This window comes from Copadichromis virginalis, linkage group LG19, assembly GCF_057382275.1.
Source record: "Copadichromis virginalis isolate Kocher_CV1m ecotype Utaka linkage group LG19, C_Virginalis_male_GT1.1, whole genome shotgun sequence".
Lineage (NCBI taxonomy): Eukaryota > Metazoa > Chordata > Actinopteri > Cichliformes > Cichlidae > Copadichromis > Copadichromis virginalis.
Genome location: NC_140636.1, coordinates 23276145 through 23299511, shown reverse-complemented (window position 1 = coordinate 23299511; position 23367 = coordinate 23276145). Strand labels below are relative to the sequence as shown.

Sequence of the window (23367 nt, the reverse complement as noted above, 5' to 3'; positions counted from 1 at the left end):
TTGATTTTCTAAAAGACACGTTTAAATATATATCACAATTACAACGTGTTCTTTTCTAGAATATTTTATTAAAAAAAAAAACAAGTAGGAGTGTCCTTTAAATCCTGGAAATCTAAATTTAAAAAATATATAATATTTAAGTATTTGTGTCATAAATACTGGTTTTTCTTTTCGTACGAAACCTCGCGAGAGTGCAAAATAACCGTTCAACTTACCGTTTAATGCAAGCCACTGCGCCTTTAATGCGTTCCTCGTGAGCTCACATACTTCAGTCACGTGCCTGTCAAACCCCAGCAGCTCGCGCAGCCGTGTTCAAAACAACTAAGGAAGTAACAAGAAGCTACATGGCTAACGAAAACTAATTGCTGTGGTTTATATAGCGTTTGTGGTTAAACATTTTAGGTTAATTGCAGTTGCGCAGTTGTTAACTTACAGTCTTCGCTCAGATTTCAGTTGCAGTGAGAGGGAGCCGATAGTTGCTCACTTCTTAGCTAAAAGGCTAACGATCAGCTGTTGTTTTGGTCAGGGAGGAAGGTGGCTAACAAGCCAAACTGCATTGCATTACCTAATCAGTTCTCCGTATTGGCCATTCCAAGAAAAAGCAAAACTGAACTGTGTTAGTTTATGGCGACATGTAAAGCTGTACCCCCGGACAGATTTATCAGCGATTAGGCGTCCGCCCCGTGTGGGATTGATATATCAGAGGGGTGTGTGAGATTGAATTAGCGTCGCTTCAAGATGCACGACGCATATGAGCCTGTACCTATTCTGGAAAAGCTTCCTCTTCAGATTGACTGCCTTGCAGCCTGGGGTGAGTTGTTGATTTAATTTTGTGACACTGAAATAGTACCCCTGTTTATCGAACTGCAGTCTTGCAAGTTGTCAAGAAATCATGAGTTGTTTCACTACTGAACACAGGTAACATCTCAGACTTAAGTGAAAACGTTATGTCTGAAATTAACTGACTGCATCTTTTGTACCGCCTTCCTTACAGAGGACTGGCTGCTTGTAGGAACAAAACCAGGCCATCTCCTTCTGTACCGAATAAAGAAGGATGCAGGTAAGGAGACCGAAGGGGATGTTATCCATTTGGAGGCCGGTTTACCTTTCTGTTGCACACTTCAAATACCAATTTAAGTAATTCTGATGAACACATTTCTTTTTTTTATCTTAGGAGGCAACCGGTTTGAGGTCACACTGGAAAAATCCAACAAGAACTTCTCAAAGAAGATTCAGCAGGTATCTGACTTTTTAAGTCGCTTAACCGCAAATTTAGAATTTAAAATTGTTCACCTCTGTTTGTTGACCAGCTTATGTGTGTTTATCTCTTTAACTGTGTTTTTTTTCTCCAGCTTTATGTTGTCTCACAGTACAAAATTCTTGTCAGTCTCCTGGGTAAGTTTTTCTCAGCAATACATTTTTACAGAGTTAAAATGTCATGTAAAGTAAAAATTGGGGGAACCTTGGGCTTGTAAAGGCTTCAAACTAATATCAGTTCTTCATTAACGTGACAACTAAACAAACCGATTTAAACATCCCCACAGAGAACAACATCCATGTCCATGACCTCCTGACCTTCCAGCAGATCACTGTGGTGTCCAAAGCCAAAGGAGCCACACTCTTTGCATGTGACTTGCAGGTCAGTAATAGACCCCTGTTTTGTGTAACTTAGCATGTGGTAAGAGAGGATAGATAAGACCTATCAGCTGTCAATTATCTCCCAGTGGTGACTTGTGGTATTGCAATAAAAAAAAAAAAGTATTTTCCCTCACAGACTATAATTCTATAACAGAGGTAGACAGGGCTTCCAGCTTCAAACAGGATTAAGTTCTTCTCTTTTTATTATATTTTATAAGTTCTTTTTGTGTGTGATGTCTTAACTATGTGTACAATAGAGCAGCAGTCTCCTAGGGAAATGTAGGGGGCTAAAGCAGGATAAAGACTTAAAGCTAGTCTTGAACTTTTTTTTGGTCTTGCAGTCAAACAAGTTTCTGTTGATGTGAGCTGGTGGTTTCTTTTAGTCGGGTATCCAGTTCTCCTTCTAGTAGTGGTATTGTTTCTGCAGTCATATTCTTGCACACATTGCTTCCCATTACAAATGAAAGCAAAACCAGTTTTCACCTGAACAGTTGTGTACACTGCGAGACATACAGCTGCATGTTTGTGAACCATTTAAGACAAAAGTGAACTAAATTCTAAGTTTGGAGTTATTTGTGGCCGTGGAAATTTGAGTATAATGGCTTACAAGCAAAACCAAATCAAACTGAGCATGCCTAGACCATTCGTCTTACTTCTGACTGTTTTTAGTAGCCTTTCGAATGTGTTTTCACACATCTCACAAACTTTACAGAAGCAAATCGAGGACCTAGGTAATTATAATCCTCTGGATTTCATTGTCCTTCAACAGATGGCATCAATACAGGAAGTAAATCTGAGGTTTACCATGGTGCTGCTTACTAACATGACATTTTCAATTTCTCTTTCAACACTTAACAATAGAAATAAAAAGCAATGTGATTGCTTAGTTCAACTCTGCCTTTGTCATCTGATTTAAGACAACAGTGGGTGTCTTGAAAACAGTAAAGTAACATACATATGGAGGAGTGACATAGGCTACGTTCACACTGCAGGAGAAAGCGCATCAAATCTGACTTTTTTGACCCTATGCGACCCATATCCGATCATGGTATGACAGTGTGAACGGCACAAATCCGATATTTTCAAATCCGATCTGGATCACTTTCGTATGTGGTCCTGAATCCGATACATATCTGATGTTTTAGAAAGCGACTGCTGCTTGAACGGTCATGTCGCATTAAATCCGTCTTTTACGTCACTGACACACGACAGACGCCAATCATCAGCGCCCGAGAAGACAACGTGAACGCTTCCTGGCCATCCAGTGTAGATGTCAGTGAAACTGTTGGGAAGACAACGTTGGAGAAACGTGAACATTTTATTTGTACTGTATAAACTGCAGATTCTGACAGAAATCTGCAACTATCCTTTGAAGCACCGCTCCTCTCTTAAACAGCAATAAGGATAATTATTAGGCCATATGTAAATAATAAAATAACTTTATAACTTAAAGCAAAACTGGGAAATGTAAAGTCAGAAACAAGTCTTTATATTAAGGTCCATCAGTCAAACAATACTGTTCGGTCTGGGTCTAAACAGAGCGCGTTGTGTGTGACGTCTTCTTTTGCGCATGCAGGCCGCCTTGAGGGTTCACACTAGAGCGCGTTTGCTGTCACATTTTATTTGTAGTGTGAACAAGCAGACAAAAAAAATCGGATTTGATCAAAAAATCGGAATTGAGAATCAAGACCTACAGTGTGAACGTAGCCAAAAACACAATTTGTATTTAATTGTGCTAAATATGTAAAAACCCTGAACATTTTCTTAGTTTTTTATACAGTAGCTGCAATATTTTGTCTTGTTTGTTCATCTGTGCTGGACATATATTTTGCCTCACATGTCCTCTCACGAATTGTATATTTCGTCTCCTTTTGTTCTCAGCAAACCAGCTTAGGGGAGGAACAGCTGAGAATGTGTGTTGCAGTGAAAAAGAAACTTCAGCTGTATTACTGGAAGGACAGAGAGTTTCATGAGCTGCAGGTAATTTATACTGGACATGTGACTCATTATAGTGTGATTCAAGTTTAACAGAATTTTCCAGCGCTTTGACACATTTAGCCATTTTAATGTTTTCCTTTCGTCTGTCAGGGGGACTTTGCTGCACCAGATATTCCAAAGTCAATGGCTTGGTGTGAAAACTCCATATGTGTTGGTTTCAAGAGAGACTATTACCTCATTCGGGTATGTGTTACAGAAAAGGGGTGCAAGCAGCTTCTTTACTTTTTAACTTACTTGTATGTGCTTATAACTTAAAACGATTCTTCCAGCCATAATGGGTCTTTTTAAGTGTGGAAAAACTCCTTGTCAAAAGAAAAGAAATATCCACAGAAACCTTTCTCATATTTCACATCTTCCCTTTTCATCTCTATGCCCGGTTTGCTGAGTAGAAGTTAAATTAATACCTGAAGGTGATGTTTTTACGCCACTTTCTAGAAGCAGACAGTTATATAATGAGTTCCTGTCTTCTTTTTAATTTCCTGACTTTGTTTATTTTAAGACTTTTTCCTTCATGCTTCTCTCTTTTTGTTTTATCAGCTACATCCAGAAAGTCTGTTAATAATATAGATGTATCTCCCTAATAGTGTTTTATTGTCTTTGTAAAGCACTTTATAACAGTCTCACAGATCATTTTAACACTGCTAGGATATTATTACTTTATTCTGAATCTCACGGACTCATTCAAACTGCATTTGCTGTCAACTAGATGGATGGCCGTGGCTCCATAAAAGAGCTCTTCCCCACTGGGAAACAATTAGAACCTCTGGTTGCTCCACTGGCAGATGGGAAGGTGGCTGTTGGGCAGGATGACCTAACTGTGGTGCTTAATGAAGAGGGAGTGTGCACCCAGAAGTGTGCCCTGAACTGGACAGATATCCCTATAGCAATGGGTAAGAAAAAGACACAACAGCTGATACGCTGTCATTGTATTTTAAGCTTTATGTCTATTGTAATCAATCAGCTTGTGAAAAGAAAATATATTAAAAAATTGCTGTCATGTATCCAAGCATGTTAAAAGGGAAAGAAGGAGAGGATAACCCACACACCACCTCAAGCCCAATCCAAGTCTTTATTTATGTATTTCTGACTCATAATGTCTTTGTTAGAGTGTATTTGTTCTTGATATCAATACAAACTGACAGGAAAGTTAAAAGGGCACAAAGCTATCTGCAAACAAGAGCCAAAAATCCTCCCTCAATTCTCTGTGTGGGTTCATCTTTTAGATATTATACAAAGGTGTTTTGCCAAAATGTGTAACCCTGGCAGTTGTTTTACCCAAGTGAAAAACAACTGTGTTCACCTTTTGTTTTTGTTTTTTCCTCTTGGGCACTTTCATTTCACAGATTATATACAATAAAACCTCAGAAAAATCCAGCGATTCACAGAAACTAAACTCATGCATTTCAATAACTGTTGTTTCCTTAAGTTTATGAATTCCTGAGGGAGAGCATCGATTGTTTTCTTCGTGGACATTGTTAATGTTAGCAATAAAATTTATAGAAAACAAACTCTCCGTCCAAAATCCCAGAGCTTCACAGGCAAGAAAGGAAAACCTCAGCAGACCAAATAAAGAAACCACAGCACTAAACAGTTTATTTTCTCGAGGTGACATTTAGCTTTTTTGTTTTGCTCATAAATTCTACAAAACAGTTGCCTTTAAAAATATATATGGAATGAAAGATTATAGTTGGCGCTGGATCAGTTGACCCTGAAGCATCCATTAGTAATGCTGCTCTACACTGAGGCTTGTTCTCTCTCCTCTTTTCACTCCCCAGGTGTTTATATACCACTGCTGCACGTCATTAGATTTTTGTCTTCCCGCTCCTACAGTCTGTGTTTTTTGTCTTGTCCCTATCCTTTTTCTTTTATCTTTCCCCCTCACCCAGCCAGTCCACTCCCTGAGGCTGGTACTGCTGGTAGGAGATTTCTTCCTGTTAAAGGGGAGTTTTTTCTTTCTGCTGTCACTGAGTCCCTGTAGGGTCTTTTTTCTACTTCTCTATGGTCTCTACTTAATGCTGTAAAGTGATTTCAGGTGACTATTGTTGTGATAGGTGCTATATAAATGCATTCTTGTAGAATTCTTTTAGCAAAAGTGTGACCATAATCTGAGAATACTCTTTCCTAGTTGTTACATTTTAGGTAAGTCTTTCAGTTCTTGTCTTAATAATGGAGAGCTTAATTAATGAACTCGGTAATGGCAGCATCTGTGTGAAGTTTTCAGAATGTCCATATATATTTTTTATATAAATGAGCCTGGTAAAGAAGTGTATGATGATAATAATAATAATAATAATAATGACAATGATGATAATAATGATGATGATGTAAATAGTAATAGTTTATTCTCTTGTTGCCACAGTGACTGGGCAGGTTTGTTCAGCAGTTTACAGATCAGTCAGACCTGTTGTCTAAACACTGCCATTGTTCTTATCCAGCTGCTGTCTGTCTGTCTTCTCTTGTCCCCATTCTTCCCTTCCTCCCTCGCTGTCTGAGCTGTGATGCTGTTTTCCACTTGTCAGAACACAAAACTCAGTCTTAGATCAGCTTTTTTTATCCTGTGACTAAGACACCGTAGGTCTGAGGAACTTTGTGACAGAAGAGATGCAGATAAGCTTGTGCACTGTTTTGAAGGGCCTTTTTTTTCTGTGCTCACTGGCGCGTGGAAAGAAACATTATGAAGGGGAAATGAAGCCTCCAAGCAGTGGTTTCATGCAGTTTGCAATTTCCTCATTTTGAATTAGTCATGATAGTGGCGTTGGCAAGCAGCAATAGAGGCTGAGGTATGGTCAGTTTAGAATATTTCTAACAGAGTGTCCTAACTGCTCAACCAGAAGAGGAGGCCTGGGCTTTTTGCTGTGAGTGTCTTTCATCCCATATCCAACCACAGGCTTGACTTGATTGCAGTCTGGTTAGATTCCTTCCTGTATAGCCCCGAGGACCAGAAATCTCATCACAAATGTGGCCCCCTGCTTTCAGTATAGATATATTATAGATCTTGTGTGAAGGTCTTTTCACCTTTTAGCAGATATTCCCTCTATATGCCTTTAAACATCATGGTAGCTACTGCTTTCTTATTATGAGTTTACAGGTGTCGCCAGACACGATTTGGTCATACTACAAGCAAAATGCTATAAATAATGCTATCTTGCCAAAGATTGGTAACATTTTGGTTGATCTGAATATTTATTTATGTTATTTTTTTTAATGTTCCCAGAGCACCAGCCTCCCTACATCATAGCAGTTCTTCCTCGGTATGTGGAGATACGGACCTTTGAGCCAAGGCTGCTGGTGCAGAGCGTGGAGCTGCAGAGACCACGCTTCATCACCTCAGCAGGGTGAGGCAGGCTGACCTCTGAAGTTTACTTTTGCGTGGAAGTCTGATCATTTATATCACGATCTGTTGCATTGTCACACCTTGGATTTATGTTTTTTGCAGTGTAAAAATCTGGAGAATGGAGTGGAAACACTGAGTTGTATCTTTCCATGCAATCATACACTAGCTAATTGCTATGTTGTGTTTTAACCTTTCAAGTGTAGTGTCATCCACGCTTTTAAGCCTGACAGTTCTTCTATTATGATGTATTTTATTTGGGTATACTAAACAACAAAGTCAACAAAATGTTTCATTATAAGGCAAAAGATCTTCTTGTGAAGAGGCTCTTTCTGGAAACAGAAAATATTTACTGGTGCAGTATTGTGTAAAAGACTGCAGTGGTATTTGGGCACTTTTGGTAGGTTTGATCATGAATGCTTGCCTTTCCTGATGCTTTCACACTGGCTGCCTTGTATAACATCATTTAACTAACATCCTCGCTTTCATCGGTTCTCCTGGTTTCCATTTCCCATGATAATGATGCCGATAATGGTGGTCCATCCTTTGAAAGAAAAACACTTTTGCTTCAGGCTTTTGTCTCTAATCTTGTTTTCTCCTCTTATCTTATCTTTTACAGGCCAAATATCGTGTATGTTGCCAGCAACCACTTTATGTGGCGCCTGGTGCCCGTGTCAATAGCCACTCAGATCCGGCAGCTTCTACAGGACAAACAGTTTGAGCTTGCTCTTCAGCTGGCGGTGAGCAGCAAAACCACTCGCATTACTATTAAAGCCCATTATTACATTCCTGAGGATTCAATTTGTGCTTTAGCTCGAAGCATGGGACATTAAAATCACTTATCTTGATTAGGAGCAGCAAGCCGAAACAGTAAGAATGCTTTCAACTTTGGAGTTTATGGTTACCTTATTTAGCAATCTGGCTATCCAGAGACTTATCTGGGACTTTTTACTGTAGCGTGATGAATTCGTTGACTTTCTTTTTTTTTCCTGCCAGAAGATGAAGGATGACTCGGATGGTGATAAGAAGCAGCAGATACATCACATCCAGAATTTATATGCCTTCAATCTGTTTTGCCAGAAGAGATTTGATGACTCGATGCAGGTGTTTGCCAAACTCGGCACAGGTAGGACTTCTGCCAATCCGCAGGGACACCTTTCCTTTTGTTTTCTGACAAACAGCTCAGCAATATGCGCCTATAGCTGAGACGTCTTGAAAATATTTTGTCCACTCGGATGAAGGCATCTGAATTTTCCCAGTATATTCTTTTTTTGCTCCTGTTGCTTACTGTGCATATTGATGGAAGAATTTTATACACATGATCACTGCATGTTATTACTTCACTTGTGCCTGTATAAGAGTTTATTATCGTGTGATTCTTGCTCTAATGGGCTTTTAATTTCAGTTTTCAAAACATTGTGTTATAAACATATTACTCAAAATATAGTTTCCTTTAATCAATCTAGAAGAAGGTAAAAGTTTTAACTATTATCCTCCTTTGCTCGGCAGATCCCACACACGTGATTGGACTTTATCCAGACTTGCTCCCAGGTGATTACCGGAAACAACTGCACTACCCCAACCCTCTGCCTACTCTGTCTGGGGCAGAGCTGGAAAAGGCGCATCTCGCTCTTATTGATTACCTCACGCAGGTAGGTGTGCGTTTGTGTGTCAGAGAAAAGTGGAAAATTTCATAGAAGTTCGATAAGATTTTTGCTTTAAGGAGGTTTGGTCACTTTTTCTTTTAAGCAAACCCTGGTTTTTATTTTTTTCTGTCCTCAAAGAAACGGAGCCACCTTGTGAAACAGCTGAATGACTCTGACCCTTCTACGACGTCTCCTCTCATGGAGGGCACGCCTACCATCAAGAGCCGCAAAAAACTCCTGCAGATCATCGATACCACCTTGCTGAAATGTTACCTTCACGTAAGACATAATTAAGACTTTTAAGATAACCCTCTCGAGCAGTTTAGATTTCACATAAATTAAAGCCTGCGCACACAAAGCAGGGGACCCTGGGCCCTGACGCCTCAGACTGTAGTTTAAGTTTAAAGAACAGCTTGCTATTGTCAGCAAGCCTACTCCGAATGTTTATACTTTGCGATACAAGTTATATCAGCTCTGACAAACTTGGCAGCTTTCATCCATTTACAGTAAAAGGAAGTGATCTCAAAAGTAAAATTTGTAACTGGTTTAGTCAGATAAGCAGACAAAACTCTTCAACAAGTGACAGGTGTATCATCTTCTTTATTAAGATGTTTTAAAAATGTAAACGTGAATGAAATTAATCAACAATTTTCCAGACACTCACTTATGTTTCACCATATAAACAACAGCAAATAGACTATAAACATATGTTGTAAAGATGATGCATTAGACATGACCAGGGCTATGTAATGTCACAAAATGATGCAAACAAATACAGGCGTTCTTTCACAAGCACAATATAGCTGCACATCTGATGGAATACAACACAGGCAAAGCATAATAAAAAAATAAAGTCCTCTATAAGAAATCACAAACATGCTTACAGTCCCAAAACTCATCATTGAATTCTTTTGAATATCAGCAACATAAAATACTCGGTGCTTTCCAGAAACTGACAAAGAATGATGGCTCTACTATGAATGACAATGACTGTGAGTGCATGTGATTCACTTTCTGTTTCTCACTTGTAGAAACTGGCAGCAACATTAGGCAACTTGATATGTAGCCATAGGGGTGTGTGTTAAACAGTTGATGGGCAGGTTTAAAGCAACTTAAGACAAACTGGATCACAGTTCAAAGCAGTGTTAGTTTGACTGTCATTGAGGCGTGACAGCAGCAGCACTGTGGGTCCGGTGTTGACTGAGTGAAGTAGGTACCTGGGAAACCAAACAAAACTTTGAATTTATTATGCAAACTTAGTTTCAGTCCTCATCTATGGAGAAATGGTAACTTGTGTTGGAATGTGGGATAAGATGTATTTAAGCAAGTTTCTCTGCTTACTGCTTGGGCTTTGCATTAGCAGCTTAACTGTCTGAATTTGCCTTAAAGTCCTCTGCAGCTAGTTTAATATGAGTGCGTGTTTGGGATGCCGGGAATACGTGCCAGATTGCTTAGATAATAAATAGCAACAGAAACGGTGATCTGCTTTTTATCCTCACCTCATCCAGACAAACGTGGCCCTTGTGTCCCCCCTCCTTCGTCTGGAGAACAATCATTGCCACATCGAGGAGAGCGAGTATGTCCTGAAGAAGGCTCACAAGTACAGCGAGCTCATTATTCTCTATGAAAAGAAGGGCCTGCACCAGAAAGGTAATTGTCAAGACTTTTAAATCCTAAAATCTCATAAATTTTCCATGTTAGAGGGGTATTGTATTATTAGGGTACTTGTTTGTCATCTTCTTCTCATAATGATAAATGAGATTGCTGTATTCATTATTGATGTAAGGTAAAATATTTAAAACAGTCTTACAAACAGAATATAAAGCATGGATCCTTTCAAGTGTATTTGCAGGGAAAAGTTTCTTTGGAATAACAACTTGAATTCCATTTGATTAAGTGTGATTTAGATCGTAATAATTCAAGTGAAATGGATAAGATTTATACACCTTCAGCTGTGTTTGACTCCTCTGGAAAACTGGCAGGTATCAATCACGCTGTTGGGTTCAAGTGAGAGTCAAGTCATTTCTCTCTCAAGCTTGTCGACTTGTTGGTTGACTTTCTCTTTTTAAAACTGGGAATAAGAGAGGATGGGTTTTGGGTTTTTTTTCCCCCCCTTATTTTGCATATTTTTATAATCAAGAAACAAAGCTTGAACAATGGCTTGTTGTACACCAAACCTTAACTGTTTGCCTTTAGCTGGTTGAAGTCCATCTTTGAGAGAATTCAAATTACTGTCAGTGTCTAATACATGCAAGTTAATTTTCTTTTTGTCTCTTTTGACATGATGCGTATGCACTTGTTTAAAATATAAGTGACACTGTGAAATATCTTTTGAATTGATGAGCTGCAGAGAACAGATATGTCAATCAGCTGAATAATGACTGCCATCACAGTTACAGTGATTTGTCAGTGTGGTTTATCTCTTGCAGACCTCAACTGAATGCATAATAATAAAATGCATTGAGACATCTGTTTCCAGCTTTGGATGTTGTATTTGGAGTTCGCTATATAAGTGGCAGCTCATTTGATCACAGATCTGCTCTGCTTTTGTCAGCGGTCTTGTCATTGCCTCCCAAACACAAAAGCCGTTGTGAGCGTAACCATTTCAGTATGTTTAAGTTATAAGCTCGTAGATGTATTCTGGTGTGGTTGCACAGATTATCTCAGAGGAGGTTTCCTGCATGAGGTCGACTGGTCATCCTTGTGAATCAGAGCTGCCTTAACGCTCTTTGTTTCTGCTGGTACTCTGTGGCTGTTCTCGCAGAGAGCGCATCTGGTTTTAATTGGCCTGCTGCAGTTTGGGTGTGATGTCATGCTGCTCAAGTCTGCCTCTCTCTGCGTCTGCCAATTCAAACCAGCTGTTCCAAAACACAGATTAACACTTTGCATATGCCTCGACCAATTTCTGTTGGTGGAGGACTTATGTAATGCAGAGCAGAGCAGACCACATCTTGCTACTTTCACTCAGGCAGACGTCACTTTTGTTCTAGTTCCTCTGTTATTCACCTCTTGTTACTTTTTCTCAAGCCTGTTTACACTCTCGCAGCTCTGCAGGTGCTGCTCGACCAATCCACCAAGGCCAACTCTCCACTTAAGGGCCATGAGCGAACAGTGCAGTACCTCCAAAGATTGGGTAAGGATCAACAGCTGGCTCAAGCCTGTTAAATTTGTTGATGGGTAGTAGTAGTATTATCATTAGTATTATTATTTTCCGTTTGCAACAAAATTCTAAATGCAGGACACAACAGTAAAACTCATTTGTTGTTTTGTGCAGTATTGAACTTGTTCAGTTGTATAAATGTATTCATGTTATTGCATTGGAGTCCAGTCAAACAATATGTTAATTTTCTTATAATTAATTATTCCCTGAGGTCGGAAATGTTTACAGGCTGATTAAAACCTAATGATTTGAGTTGTAAGTTAAGCCCACTTAGCCATCATAACACCTCTGTGCACACAGGAGCAGAGAATCTGGGTATAATCTTTGAGTTTTCTCCCTGGGTGCTGAAGACGTTTCCTGAAGATGGCCTGAAGGTAGGTACAACATTTACATCCATTGCCACGACTTCCTTTTTATTACCCAATGGAGTAAAAACCTGTCTTCCTGCTCAGATCTTTACAGAAGACCTGACAGAAGTGGAGTCGTTGCCTAGAGACAAGGTGCTGCAGTTTCTAAAGGATGGTTTTAAGGAGCTCGCCATCCCATATTTAGAGCACATCATTTACGTGTGGGAAGAGCAGGGTCCCGAGTTTCACAATGTGCTAATCCAGCTCTACCTGGGCAGGGTTCAAGTCCTCATGAAGGAGTACCTCAAGTTGCTGCCTAAAGGTATGAGCAAGAATAAACCTGAGTACACTGAGTGTCTGGGAATGAAAAAGTTTTACAGTTAGCCTTTTTTTCCCTGTTAGACTATGAAAATAAGTTACGTTGTTGGGCACATATCACATTGATAAATTATTAGTTAACATACACAATAACCTCCTTTTGCTGTAGAGAAATGTGGAGGAGTGTAATTGTAGCATCAGCGTAGCAGGGTGATGGAGCTTTGAAGGCTTTCTAGCAAACCTGGCCTTTTTGAAGTTGAGTTTACTTTTAAAAGACTTTATTTTTTAATTGTATTTTAGAATTTTTATTTGATTTCATTACCGCACTGCATATGGATTCACTCTGGCTCTTCTTGCAGAGAGTATTCTCTCACCGCTGTTGCAAATAAAGTCTGTGTCAGAACTGATTATCAGGTCCATCCATCTCTTACTCTTGAAACACCTTTTAATGCACCTCCCAGCAGGAATGCTCGTTAATGTGCACTCTGTTTAAAAACAAGAACCAAACCCCCATAAAACAGCTAATGAAATAAGAAAAACCCGATCCTTGGGCCAGCTATTGCTGCATTTCACGATAAACTGGAATGCAAGCACACGCAGCCCTCAATATTAAAGAGTTTCTCTAGGCTTATTGTGATCGTTGGGTACAAGGCTGGGAATATGTGTGGTTAAATATATTTTTACTTTGGGCATATGATAAATCATCTTGATATTTACCTTTTCTGAAATGTAATAATGAAGTTATTTATTTATTTTATTAATATAGTTATAATTTGTCAAAGAACAGTAAGACAAACCCTCATATTACTACTTCTACATCACAAGTGATCTAAAAACCCCCAAAATGGCAAAAACCACTGTAGACAAATATGAAGAGCAACACCCATTCTTTAAAACGGAAATAGCTTTTTTCCACAGACTCACCCATTATCTGAACATCTCTGTAATAAAATGCTCTGTTATTGTAGGCGCTTCAGCTGTTCCTGCAGGGAAAGAGAATGGTGAACTGGGAGAGTTCAGGAACAAGCTGTTGACTTTCCTGGATATTTCTACATGCTATGAACCTGCCAGACTCATCAGTGACTTCCCCTTTGATGGTAGGATGTTGCTTACACTGAGATGACAGGTTTTATCTACTGTTTGCTTGGGAAATACAAATAAAGACGTGAGTTGCCATGTCATAATCCTTGACTTTTGTTTCCATGTTGAAGGCTTGCTGGAGGAACGGGCTCTGCTTCTGGGTCGTATGGGTAAACATGAGCAAGCGCTCTTCATCTATGTACACATCTTGAAAGACACCCACATGGCTGAAGAGTGAGTATTCCTGCACAACTGAAAAGTAACACCAATCAACAGCTAATATGACTGATGTTAAACTGTCAAAGTATTTCCTGACTCAGTCACGAACTTGGGTCATTTCCTGAAGTCATATTTACATGCATTTTGGATTCCATAGTGTAATTCAGTTTTGTTTATATAATCTCAACAATAGTCACTGTGAGGCACTTTGCATCACAAGGTAAAGACCCCACAATAAGACAGAGAAACCCCAATAATCAAATAACCCCCTGTGAGCAAGCACTTGGGGACAGTGGGAAGTAAAAACTCACTTTTAACAGGAAGAAACCTCTGGCAGAACCAGGTTCGGGAAGGGGCGGGCATCTGCCACCACAAAGAACAAAAGGGCATACTGTGGAAGAGTCAGATTATTAATAACTAATGATTACATGAAAAGTGGTGTCTAACCACATAGTGAGTGAAAAAGAAACCCTCACTGATCCAGCCCCAACTATATGCTTTATCATATAGTTGGGGCCCTGACTATGAGTAGTGGTTTGCATATTTGGCCCACCAAGTGAAGGGTTCTGGCCTGATCCCGAGAGGAGGCACAAAGCCCTTCGGGGTTGCATGAGAAAGGGCATTCGGTGTTTAAAAACTTGCCAAATCAAATATGCGCTGCTGCCTGAAGGGTGACGCCTTGTGAATAAGGGAGCAGCTGAAAGTAACTCTATATTTAACAGCATTTTCTGCAAGGCAGAGCCAGTGTAATTACCTGCAGTGCTGTGTTTGTCCAATCAGTAAACATCATAGCATTAAAATGAGCAATTTTATATCATCATGTATTTGCTAATGTTTTTCTGTGTGCTCTTTGCAGATACTGTCACGGACATTACAACAGTTCAGTGGAAGGAAATAAAGATGTAAGTAGTTTTTAGTGTAATTCTAGGTTGTTGGGGGGTTTTTTTTGGGGGGGGGGTTACCTCTTTTGAGTTTGTGTCCTCCTGGAATTTATTAAAGTTTATTTTTTTATGACCACATTTTTCAGTTTGTATGCTTTGCTGCCTTCTGATAAGCACATTTGTGTTCACAGAACATGCTATACAACTATAATGAATTATTTATGCTACAAGGGGCATTGCCAGCTTTACAAAAAAAAATGTTAAAAATTTTCTTCCTCACTTAACTAGAAATGACAGCTGACATGACAGCATGTTGTTGGCCTGTTTGTCTGCCTGTCCTGTTCTCTTGAATGCCTCTTTAAATTTATGTATGTTTGGCAGAAATGTTCACTTGGACTCGAGGATGAGGTGCCTTAAGCGTTAGTAGTCAAACCTCATGAGACAGGTTTTTGGCCATAACTTAAGGTGCTAGTTTGTCAATTAAGCACATTAATAACAGCTGTATTTCTGCTCTGTAGGTTTATCTTTCTCTGCTGCGAATGTACCTGTCACCTCCTGACGTCCACTGCCTGGGGCCAATTAAGATGGAGCTATCTGAGCCTCAGGCCAACCTCCAGGCAGCCCTGCAGGTCCTGGAGCTGCACCACAGCAAGCTCAACACCACCAAGGTACACAGTGATTGCATCAGCAGGGTATTTCTCACCAGAGTGACTCACTGCTGCCTAGTCTCTGGTAGCGATTCTGTTATTTCTTTGTATAGTATGGAATGTTTAACAGCATCAAGTCAGATCAGGCTCTGTTAGTGTCTAGTGAGGCCAGTTAGAGTATACTGACGGTAATTGACTTTGAATTTTATGAGTCCCCTGACATAAAATAACTCCACTTTGCATAAACCCTCAAACATCTCACTCAATCAATTAAAGTATTTTCTAACTCAATCCAGGACAGAGTCGGCCTGTTTAGACTGGATTAAAATTAGGTTAAAAAAAACAGCTTTAACAGTGACACGCACTCAGTGACTTACACAAAATTAATAATCTGACATTTATAAAAAAAAGAAAGAAAGCAGCCACTGAACAGAATGCAGACTCTTTAAAGATTTAGTTTGTTTATAGCACAAAATGAAAGCCGCTCGCACTGCTGGGGGTAATCAAGCTGCTGTCTTTTGACAGAAGGATTCAGCAAAGCAGAAAAACATGTCCAACAGAGTGCTGGTCTCCCCTGAGAGGCATCTGTGGTGAAGTTTCTAAAACTTACTTTGTGTAACTTGTTAAAAGACCTGCACCCAAAACCAAAATAGCAAGAAGTTAATTAAATAAAAGATGTTACACTGAAAAGTGGCTCGTAACCCATTTTGCTTGTCAAAATATCATTTCACAATCCCCCACTCACTCCCTCCAAATGCTGTGAAGAAAATATCTCTTGAAGACTACTTTATAAAGTCGTTTTTAACACTGCCGTAGTCGCCGTGTCAACTGATTTGGTTCATAAACTCTCATCCAGCCAAATTTTCATTGGTTTGACTGTTGATGGTGTAGAAGAGTGCTACATCAATAGCTGTATTCTTGAGTTAATCTGTTTTTTTTTTTTTTGTTTTTTGTTTTTTTTTTGGCCAGAGGGGGGAAAAAGATTACCTGTTAAAGTTTCCACACCTTTAAATTCACCCACCATAATTGATTATGTCAAATTGGGTGACACAGTTAAGGTCATTATTGTTAAAAATAAAACTAAGGGTAATTTAGGTTTAGGTAACTGAAATGAAGGCATTAGAACATCAAAAATGTAAACTGAATACTAAAAACGTAACAAAAAAAATAAATATATAGAGGGGATATCTTCACTTAGTCTTTGTCACCCTGGTCTAATCTTAATTCTGAAGACATATAAGCTGGTGTGGGTAATGTATTCATCTTACATGTGAAAGATCCTTTTTTTCAGTCCTAGGAGACACTAATCCAGCATCGGGGGTTCACAAGCTAGTGTACTCATAGTTCCAGTTCCAAGCCTAGATAAATGCATCAGAAAGGGCATGAAGTGTAAAATCTGTGTCAAGTCAAACATGGATCCATCCGCTGTGGTGAGCGCCCATGGGAAATAAAGGAGCAGCCGAGAGTACCTACTTTGTGTTGCAATACCTTTCATAAAACCTCTCAAATCTTGCCAAAAAATATCTTACATCACTATGAAGATGATACTATAGATATTTGAGTTGCGGTTCTTCTCATAGGGGTAATCGTAGGGGTAGAACATACTTCCAAAGATTTTATGCTGGATACCCTTGAGCATCCGTGCAACCTTTTCTGTTTAACCAGACCTACAAGTGCACTGACTTGTGACTGCCCATGCCTGGGTTACTGGTAAGCTCTATTATAGTTATTTCTGCTGTGAATAGCAATTTTTTTTATTTTTTTTAAAGATTTGTACTTTATTAAGACTAATAGTGGTTTGATATGACTTCAGTCAAACCATTTTTTTTGACTGCAGCTCTAGTTTTTGTTTTTTCTGAACAATCCAGCTAACAGTTACACAAAAAACTCTTAATGTCTTAGCATTAAGGAGAGGAGGCGTGGCTTTTCAGAGACCTCTTTGTCTCTGTTAAAGTTTAAACACATAAATCAAGAATGTTTGTCTGTTCTGGGTTATGTTCTTGTTGTAAAATGCGCTCCAACAGCCTCTGTTCTGTCTGTGACTTAATGAACATGTGACTCTTTGAGAAAGGCACTGCTGATTTCAGATCACAGATATGTTAAATTATCAGACCAGAGCTCTTCATCCCATCTTTCTGTGCTGCACACCCTCATCGGCTTTACTGGCACCCTGCTTTCATTTCCCATGGATCTGCCTTGCCGTGACAAGATGACAGAAAACTTTATGCAAAACATCTGATGTGTGTGGGGGGGGGGGTTTGTTTTTGTTTTTTCTGTTTGTTTTTTTAATGGAACTTTTTCATTTCTTCACTCGCATGCTTGCTATTTAAAATAGGTTTCATTGTGCTCCAACAAAATGAAAATGAACAGTTTTAGTGAATAAGAAATCAGCAAGATAAGTCTACTCAATGAATGAATGGTTCTATAGATACGGCCTTGGCGATGTGGCTCTTCCAGGAAATATTAACGGTGGCACGAAGCATGCAGTTTTGGTTTTGATCCAATTTCTTGCTCAGCAGTTTTTTTTCAAGGGCAACTGTAGAGACTCACTGAGCAGGATCACATCAACACACGACTTAAACACTTTAAGTCTGGCTAACCTTTACTCAGAGCCTTCCACATCTTGGCAAGATGCTCCCGCATTTGATGGTAGATCTGTCCTTGGTGAGTAGAATAAAGCAGTCAGCCGGTGCATTGATATTAGTTTGAGATTTCAAGATGGACACTGGTTCCCTGGGCAGCACTTTTGACTTCATGTAGGAAATCATGTGTATCTTCAATCTTGGCTTCAGGAAAGCAGATGTCAATTGCAAAATTGAGGTCCAGAAGAATCACAGCCAGTTTCTAGGAGCTTGGTCTTCCCCTCAGTGAGACATCAGTGCAGTTGACCACCTTACGATGCACAAGGCAGAAAGATCTATAGAAACACTTTAAACACAAAAAATGTAAGTGCTAGTAGCATCATTGAAGGGTAATTGATTAGCGTAAAGACTTTTAAAATGTGCATATTATTTAAGGTTATTGCACAGTCTGTTATTGCACGTCTCTGTTTAATAAAAAAAATACAGTTTAATCTAAATCCAGCTCTGTTTTTCAGAAGAAAATGCTCGCTCTATGCTCTATGGCAGCTGTTTGGGTTTAACGAGGTAATTTGTACAAATTTTATTACATTATATGAAGCAGGAGGACAGAAAAAAAACTAGAGCTTGATTGTGTTTAGTTTTTCTAAACGGTCACGTAAAAGCACGCAGGAGATGTAATTTAGTTGTTGTGAAGGAGGGTAAGATGCAGTTAGAAGTTTGGAGGATATCATGTAACACAAAGTGGGACAGCAAATTAGTTTTTCCCAGACAAGTGATTTGATTTGCCGTTATGACTTTGAAATGATGAACAAGTATGTAATAAAAAGTCTAATGGATTTGAAAATGACAATTACACGTCACTATCATTGCTGCTTTTGAAAGTTGTTGCCCCACAACATGAAAATTACCAGCACTGCTGTTTATAAAAAAATATACTTTTAAAGTCTGTGTTTGCCATTTAGTAATCCACAGAGGTCCCTTATGCCTTTGAAACCTTTTTAAATAGCAAGGTGTGGTCAGTAGTGTTTACCAAGCTGGTGTTTTGTTTTTCTTTTCTTTACTCAGGCCATCAATTTGCTCCCAGCAAACACTCAGATCCGTGAGATCCGGGTTTTCCTGGAGAGCGTCCTGGAGGAGAAGGCTCAGATGAAGCGCTGCAACCAGGTGCTGAAAAGTCTGCTGCAAGCCGAATTCCTGAGGGTGAGTCCTGGAGAGCGGGTTCACATAATGACTTCTGAATTTTAATGCTTGATATATGCTAGCAAGGAATTTAGGCCTCTGCCCTCTTCCTTAAAAGATTTTTTACTTTAGGCTGACATCTGAAAAAGAGTCCAGACATGTTCAACAACGCCTGAGCGAAGCAGAGGTGTGCATGTCTGAGAGTTTTTCGGTCCTCATGTTGAAGGATAGACAGCTGATGTTTTAGAGGGGTACAGTTTCACTTGGGAGAAAATATTTTAAATATGAAATTTATTAGCGCTGTTAGGAGAAACATATGTTTGTTTTCCTTCAATGGCTTATTAAGAATTATTAAGAAATAAAGAAGTTACCGGTACACCACCAGGCCAGTGACACAAACAGGAATGTTCAGTGAGCTTACTTCACCTGAAATGAAGTAGCCACTGCTCAGAGGAAGCCCCCCCTTCTACCCCCACTAAAACTGAAAGTTAATATTTTGACCTGGTACAGTGCTCCTGCATGCCCCATCTTTAATTAGATTGTTTTCCTACTTTTTTTGTTCCCAGATCTCTCAGAATATTTAGAAATTAGTTAAAGAATTTTTTAAATAAATTGTAATATCAATAACACGGTGGGCAGTCAAAGTTTGCAACAGTTAATGGCTAAAAAGGACATTTTTCTAACTTCTCAAATGTGTTTTCCAGTTTGATTTTCAACAGTAGTTTTGCTTGATTAGCAGACCCAAACAGCTTGTTTCCACATTAAACTTAACAAATTAATTTAAAACCATATCTGTGCGCTTTCTCTCAGTGGCAGGGCAGATGGTCGCATTAGCAGTGAAACAATGCCTGCTACAAAAGATGAGCTTAAAGGGTCACAGCTGAGATCAGTTTGCAAGCTAATTAGCTTCACATTAAACAGCTTGCACACGTATGTCCAGATGTCAATTTGATGCCCTTAAATGCTGGCCTGGTTCAACCGTTCAATATTGCTGTAGTAATGGAAACTGTGGGCAGTGAGTGCAAATGCAATGCAACATATTTGTTTACTTTTCCTAATGTGTATATTTCTTTAAGACATTTTTGTCTCTTTGCGATACAAAAAAGTACTAGGATGATTGCGTGAGTAATTAAACTGATATCTCAAATGAACAGCATAAATCGGTGCTACATATATATTTTTTAATATTTACATTTCATATGCTCATCTGTCATCTCCAGAGCTATTTGAGAATTAATCATGAGGTCCACATCTGATGGGTTGAGCTGAAGTGGTCTCCAATCCAGAGTGTTAAATAAACAGGAGCTGTAGAGACACTGGCAGAAATCGACACTTCAAATCATGTCCACAATTTGATTTCTTGTGCGTTTTTTCTTCAAAGCAGGAGAGTCCACACTCCTCCATCCGTCACGCTATATATTTGTGCTGAATGGTGAAATGGTAGACGACAGAGTGTTCGAGATGGAGGTTTTGTACCTTTATAATCGAGTGACTGTGCTGGAGAAAGACGATTTAATGTCCGTGTTCCTGTCATTTGATTTCAGGTGCAAGAGGAGCGGATTTTCCACCAGCAGGTTAAATGCGTTATTACAGAAGAGAAGATCTGCAGAGTCTGCAAGAAGAAAATAGGAAATAGGTAGGACTGTCCTGTTCAGATTTAGCATGCTGTTGTTTTATATTTACTTGGTTTTCAAATTTTATCTTTATTTCATTGATTTTGGGTTTTCTTCTCCATTCTTTTGCTGAAAATTTGAGTATATGACAAATATTTGAATCTTAAAACTGAAAAGTGGGATGATTTGTTTGCTCTATAGACACATTAACTCTCACTAATGTGGGGTTATGCACGTTTATTAATTTAGTTGTATTTTCTTATGAGACAAGCTGCTGTTAATACCACATACACATAGTTTACTCCTTCAGCTTTCATTTAATGCTTGTTTATGTGCTTGTAACAATCAGTAGGAAAGCGTTCACACATCTGTTTATTTTCTCTTTCAGTGCATATGCCAGGTATCCCAATGGCGTGGTGGTGCATTACTTCTGCTGCAAAGACCGCAACATTTGCCCCGCTGAACAGTAACATCTCCACAGTAGAAATAATAAATTGCCCTCCTTTCTTCGACTCCTTGGACATCTGTGAACTAGAAATACACGTGGTAGTTGGAAGCGCTTAGAATGGGACGCTTTTGTCCAAAGCACGTCAGAGGATTTTGCTTGCAGATTCTTTTTAACCTGAGTTGACCTCCCGTTGTCATGCTAAAACCACAGAGCAGGACGGGAGCCGAAGTCGACTTTCTCTCTCTGTGCATGAAGTAGCAGTAGGAATGCCCAGGGTCGTTCAACAGGCGGGGAGAGAGAGGGAGTGAGGTAGACGTTGACATTTGAAAAGCATGTGTCGCTGTAACGCTAGAAGGGATTCACGGCTCTACGGTACACATTCCCTCTGAGGAAAACGGACACTATTGACAACTGTAACAACAGACGTTGTGCATGCACTCACCAGGAGATGATTACAAGCCTGGTTTACACAGTCTCCCTTCCCTCCTGTTGCACTGCATCGGCCTCAAACACTGCTTCATATGCCATATAGACTCTGCAGGAGTACTGGTGAATGCCTTCTGCGACTCTGAAGATTGTCTCTCATGACTTGTCATTGCAAGTGATGGTACTTACTAAAACAGCTTTACTGCACATTTGTGGTTTTTGTGTTTTATTTAATCATTTGTTGCAGCTAACATATTTTCCTCGTTTGTTTTTTACAGTTTAAATATTATCGCTCTAAATTCACTCTCCACTGTTTTAATGTCTCGTTTGTCGTTGTTGTCTTCTTTGTCGTGGAATAATTTTTTTTTTATTTAAACTTTGCAATGCTTGAGGAGCACTCGCTCGGTTTCTCCCCTGGTTTGCTTCACCTATGAGCCACCGCATTGAAGCCACCTGCCTTATACGGTCTAGGCCTCCCTCGTGCCGCTGTGACCCATCAGGGCGTGATTGCAGTGCGTCCTGTGGGTTACAGGGCGCAGCCCCCATGGATCTTCCTGCTCAATCTGACTTGGATCTTTGGGAATTTGGGAACTAGGTCTATGCCATGTGCTTTTCCAAAGTTGTTTTTTTTCCTGAAGAGGGAAACTGTTTCTGTCAGGGTGTGCCGTTGCCATGGAAGATGGTCAATAACATGTGATGTGTAGCTTTGATGTTGTGGTTTATTTAGTTGGTTCAGTGACATAAATGTCTCTCCAACTATGTTAATAATAATTTTTTTCTAAAGAAACTTTACAAAACAGTGTTTGTTTGTTTTTGTTTTTTTTTCCTTTGTCATACATGAAATGTAATATATTTGGGTTTATTAAAGGCTTTCTTTGCTGCTTTGAAGACTAATGGAATAACTGATGTAAATATTATTGATTTATGCCCTTTGCTGTGACCATGAGTCTCAGCTTAGCCACTGTAACTTTTTCTTTTACGTATAAGGCTGTTGCCTGGTTTGCTCTGAGACAGATTAAAAGTGTTGTAACCTTGTCCTGTTTGTTCATGTTAACTCGGATCTTTGCTTTTTCATTGCAATAGTATGTTCAAATGACAAATTACTGTTCACCTGGGAGATATTTAACGAAAGCAATGCTCCCCCAGGTTATTATGAATAAAGTTAAAGCAATGAATGTATGTTTTGTTTTGGGATTTTTTTTATTTTTATTTTTATTTATTTTTTTTTTTCTTGGTCAGTGTTGTCAGTGACACTGTTGTTTGGGTATCTGGATGACTGGAAGAAAATAGATCTTTCTTGTAATTTGTAGCATTTTCTACATCCCTTCCTTGAAATATCTCCTCTTCTTCTGCTTTTAGAGGTTTGCACACATTCTCTGCTAAGACTGTTTCACATTTTTGTTTTTTAAGTATTGTTTTGTGGAAATTATTGTTACCACTGAGTGTATACTGTATAAAGACTAAGAGGGTAGATGACATATTTCTCATTGAGTTATTTGTTTCTGAAGAGCAACCCAGCAGGTCGGTGCAGTCTCTCTGTTTGGCTATAATCGGTAATAAACATGCATTTCCACTCATGTTTGTGCCTGTGTGACAGCAACGCTCAACACCTACACTGCACATATTCATTATGCAGGTGATGAATCTTTTTAGTGCATGGATTTAGTAGGAAGCCAAAACAGTATTGTCACTGTGGAAAATGTCATCACACTCTTAAGTATAAATTATGTGTAGATGTGTGGGCTACAGCTACCGATAACTTACCAGCAAAAATGGGTTTATGATTGAATTTTTTTACTTTTTATGTTCAACATCTACATTTTTACTCTGCATATTCAGAATTCTTGTGGCTAA

At 39.2% G+C, this 23367-nt stretch overlaps 1 protein-coding gene across 5 annotated transcripts; it reads left to right on the top strand.

Moving 5' to 3' along the window:
• Positions 1-205: 205 nt before the first annotated feature.
• vps39 (VPS39 subunit of HOPS complex) lies at positions 206-23090 on the top strand. 5 transcript variants are annotated; one of them, XM_085441067.1, is made up of 24 exons: positions 206-811; positions 995-1060; positions 1175-1239; positions 1353-1395; positions 1545-1639; positions 3520-3618; positions 3727-3819; positions 4343-4526; positions 6851-6971; positions 7587-7707; positions 7967-8093; positions 8477-8619; positions 8752-8892; positions 10122-10263; positions 11660-11746; positions 12074-12147; positions 12226-12442; positions 13407-13535; positions 13650-13752; positions 14594-14639; positions 15137-15286; positions 18913-19047; positions 20571-20662; positions 21028-23090. In XM_085441067.1, exons 1-24 carry the CDS (start codon positions 739-741, stop codon positions 21107-21109), a joined length of 2628 nt encoding a protein of 875 aa, XP_085297193.1. In that variant the 5' UTR covers positions 206-738; the 3' UTR covers positions 21110-23090. The 5 variants fall into 5 exon arrangements, 4 of the variants coding, with proteins under 4 accessions (XP_085297193.1, XP_085297192.1, XP_085297194.1 ...); XM_085441066.1 differs by having other exon boundaries at positions 7964-8093; XR_014916677.1 differs by lacking the exons at positions 18913-19047; positions 20571-20662; positions 21028-23090 and adding exons at positions 18058-18210; positions 18363-18411 and having other exon boundaries at positions 7964-8093.
• Positions 23091-23367: the final 277 nt, after the last annotated feature.

Bases quoted from the DNA above. Each gene is read 5' to 3' on its own strand.
- vps39 (XM_085441066.1), top strand. From the start codon at position 739: ATGCACGACGCATATGAGCCTGTACCTATTCTGGAAAAGCTTCCTCTT. The intron at 13,753-14,593 runs GTGAGTATTCCT...TGCTCTTTGCAG, and splicing joins GACACCCACATGGCTGAAGA to ATACTGTCACGGACATTACA. The intron at 19,048-20,570 runs GTGAGTCCTGGA...ATTTGATTTCAG, and splicing joins TGCAAGCCGAATTCCTGAGG to GTGCAAGAGGAGCGGATTTT.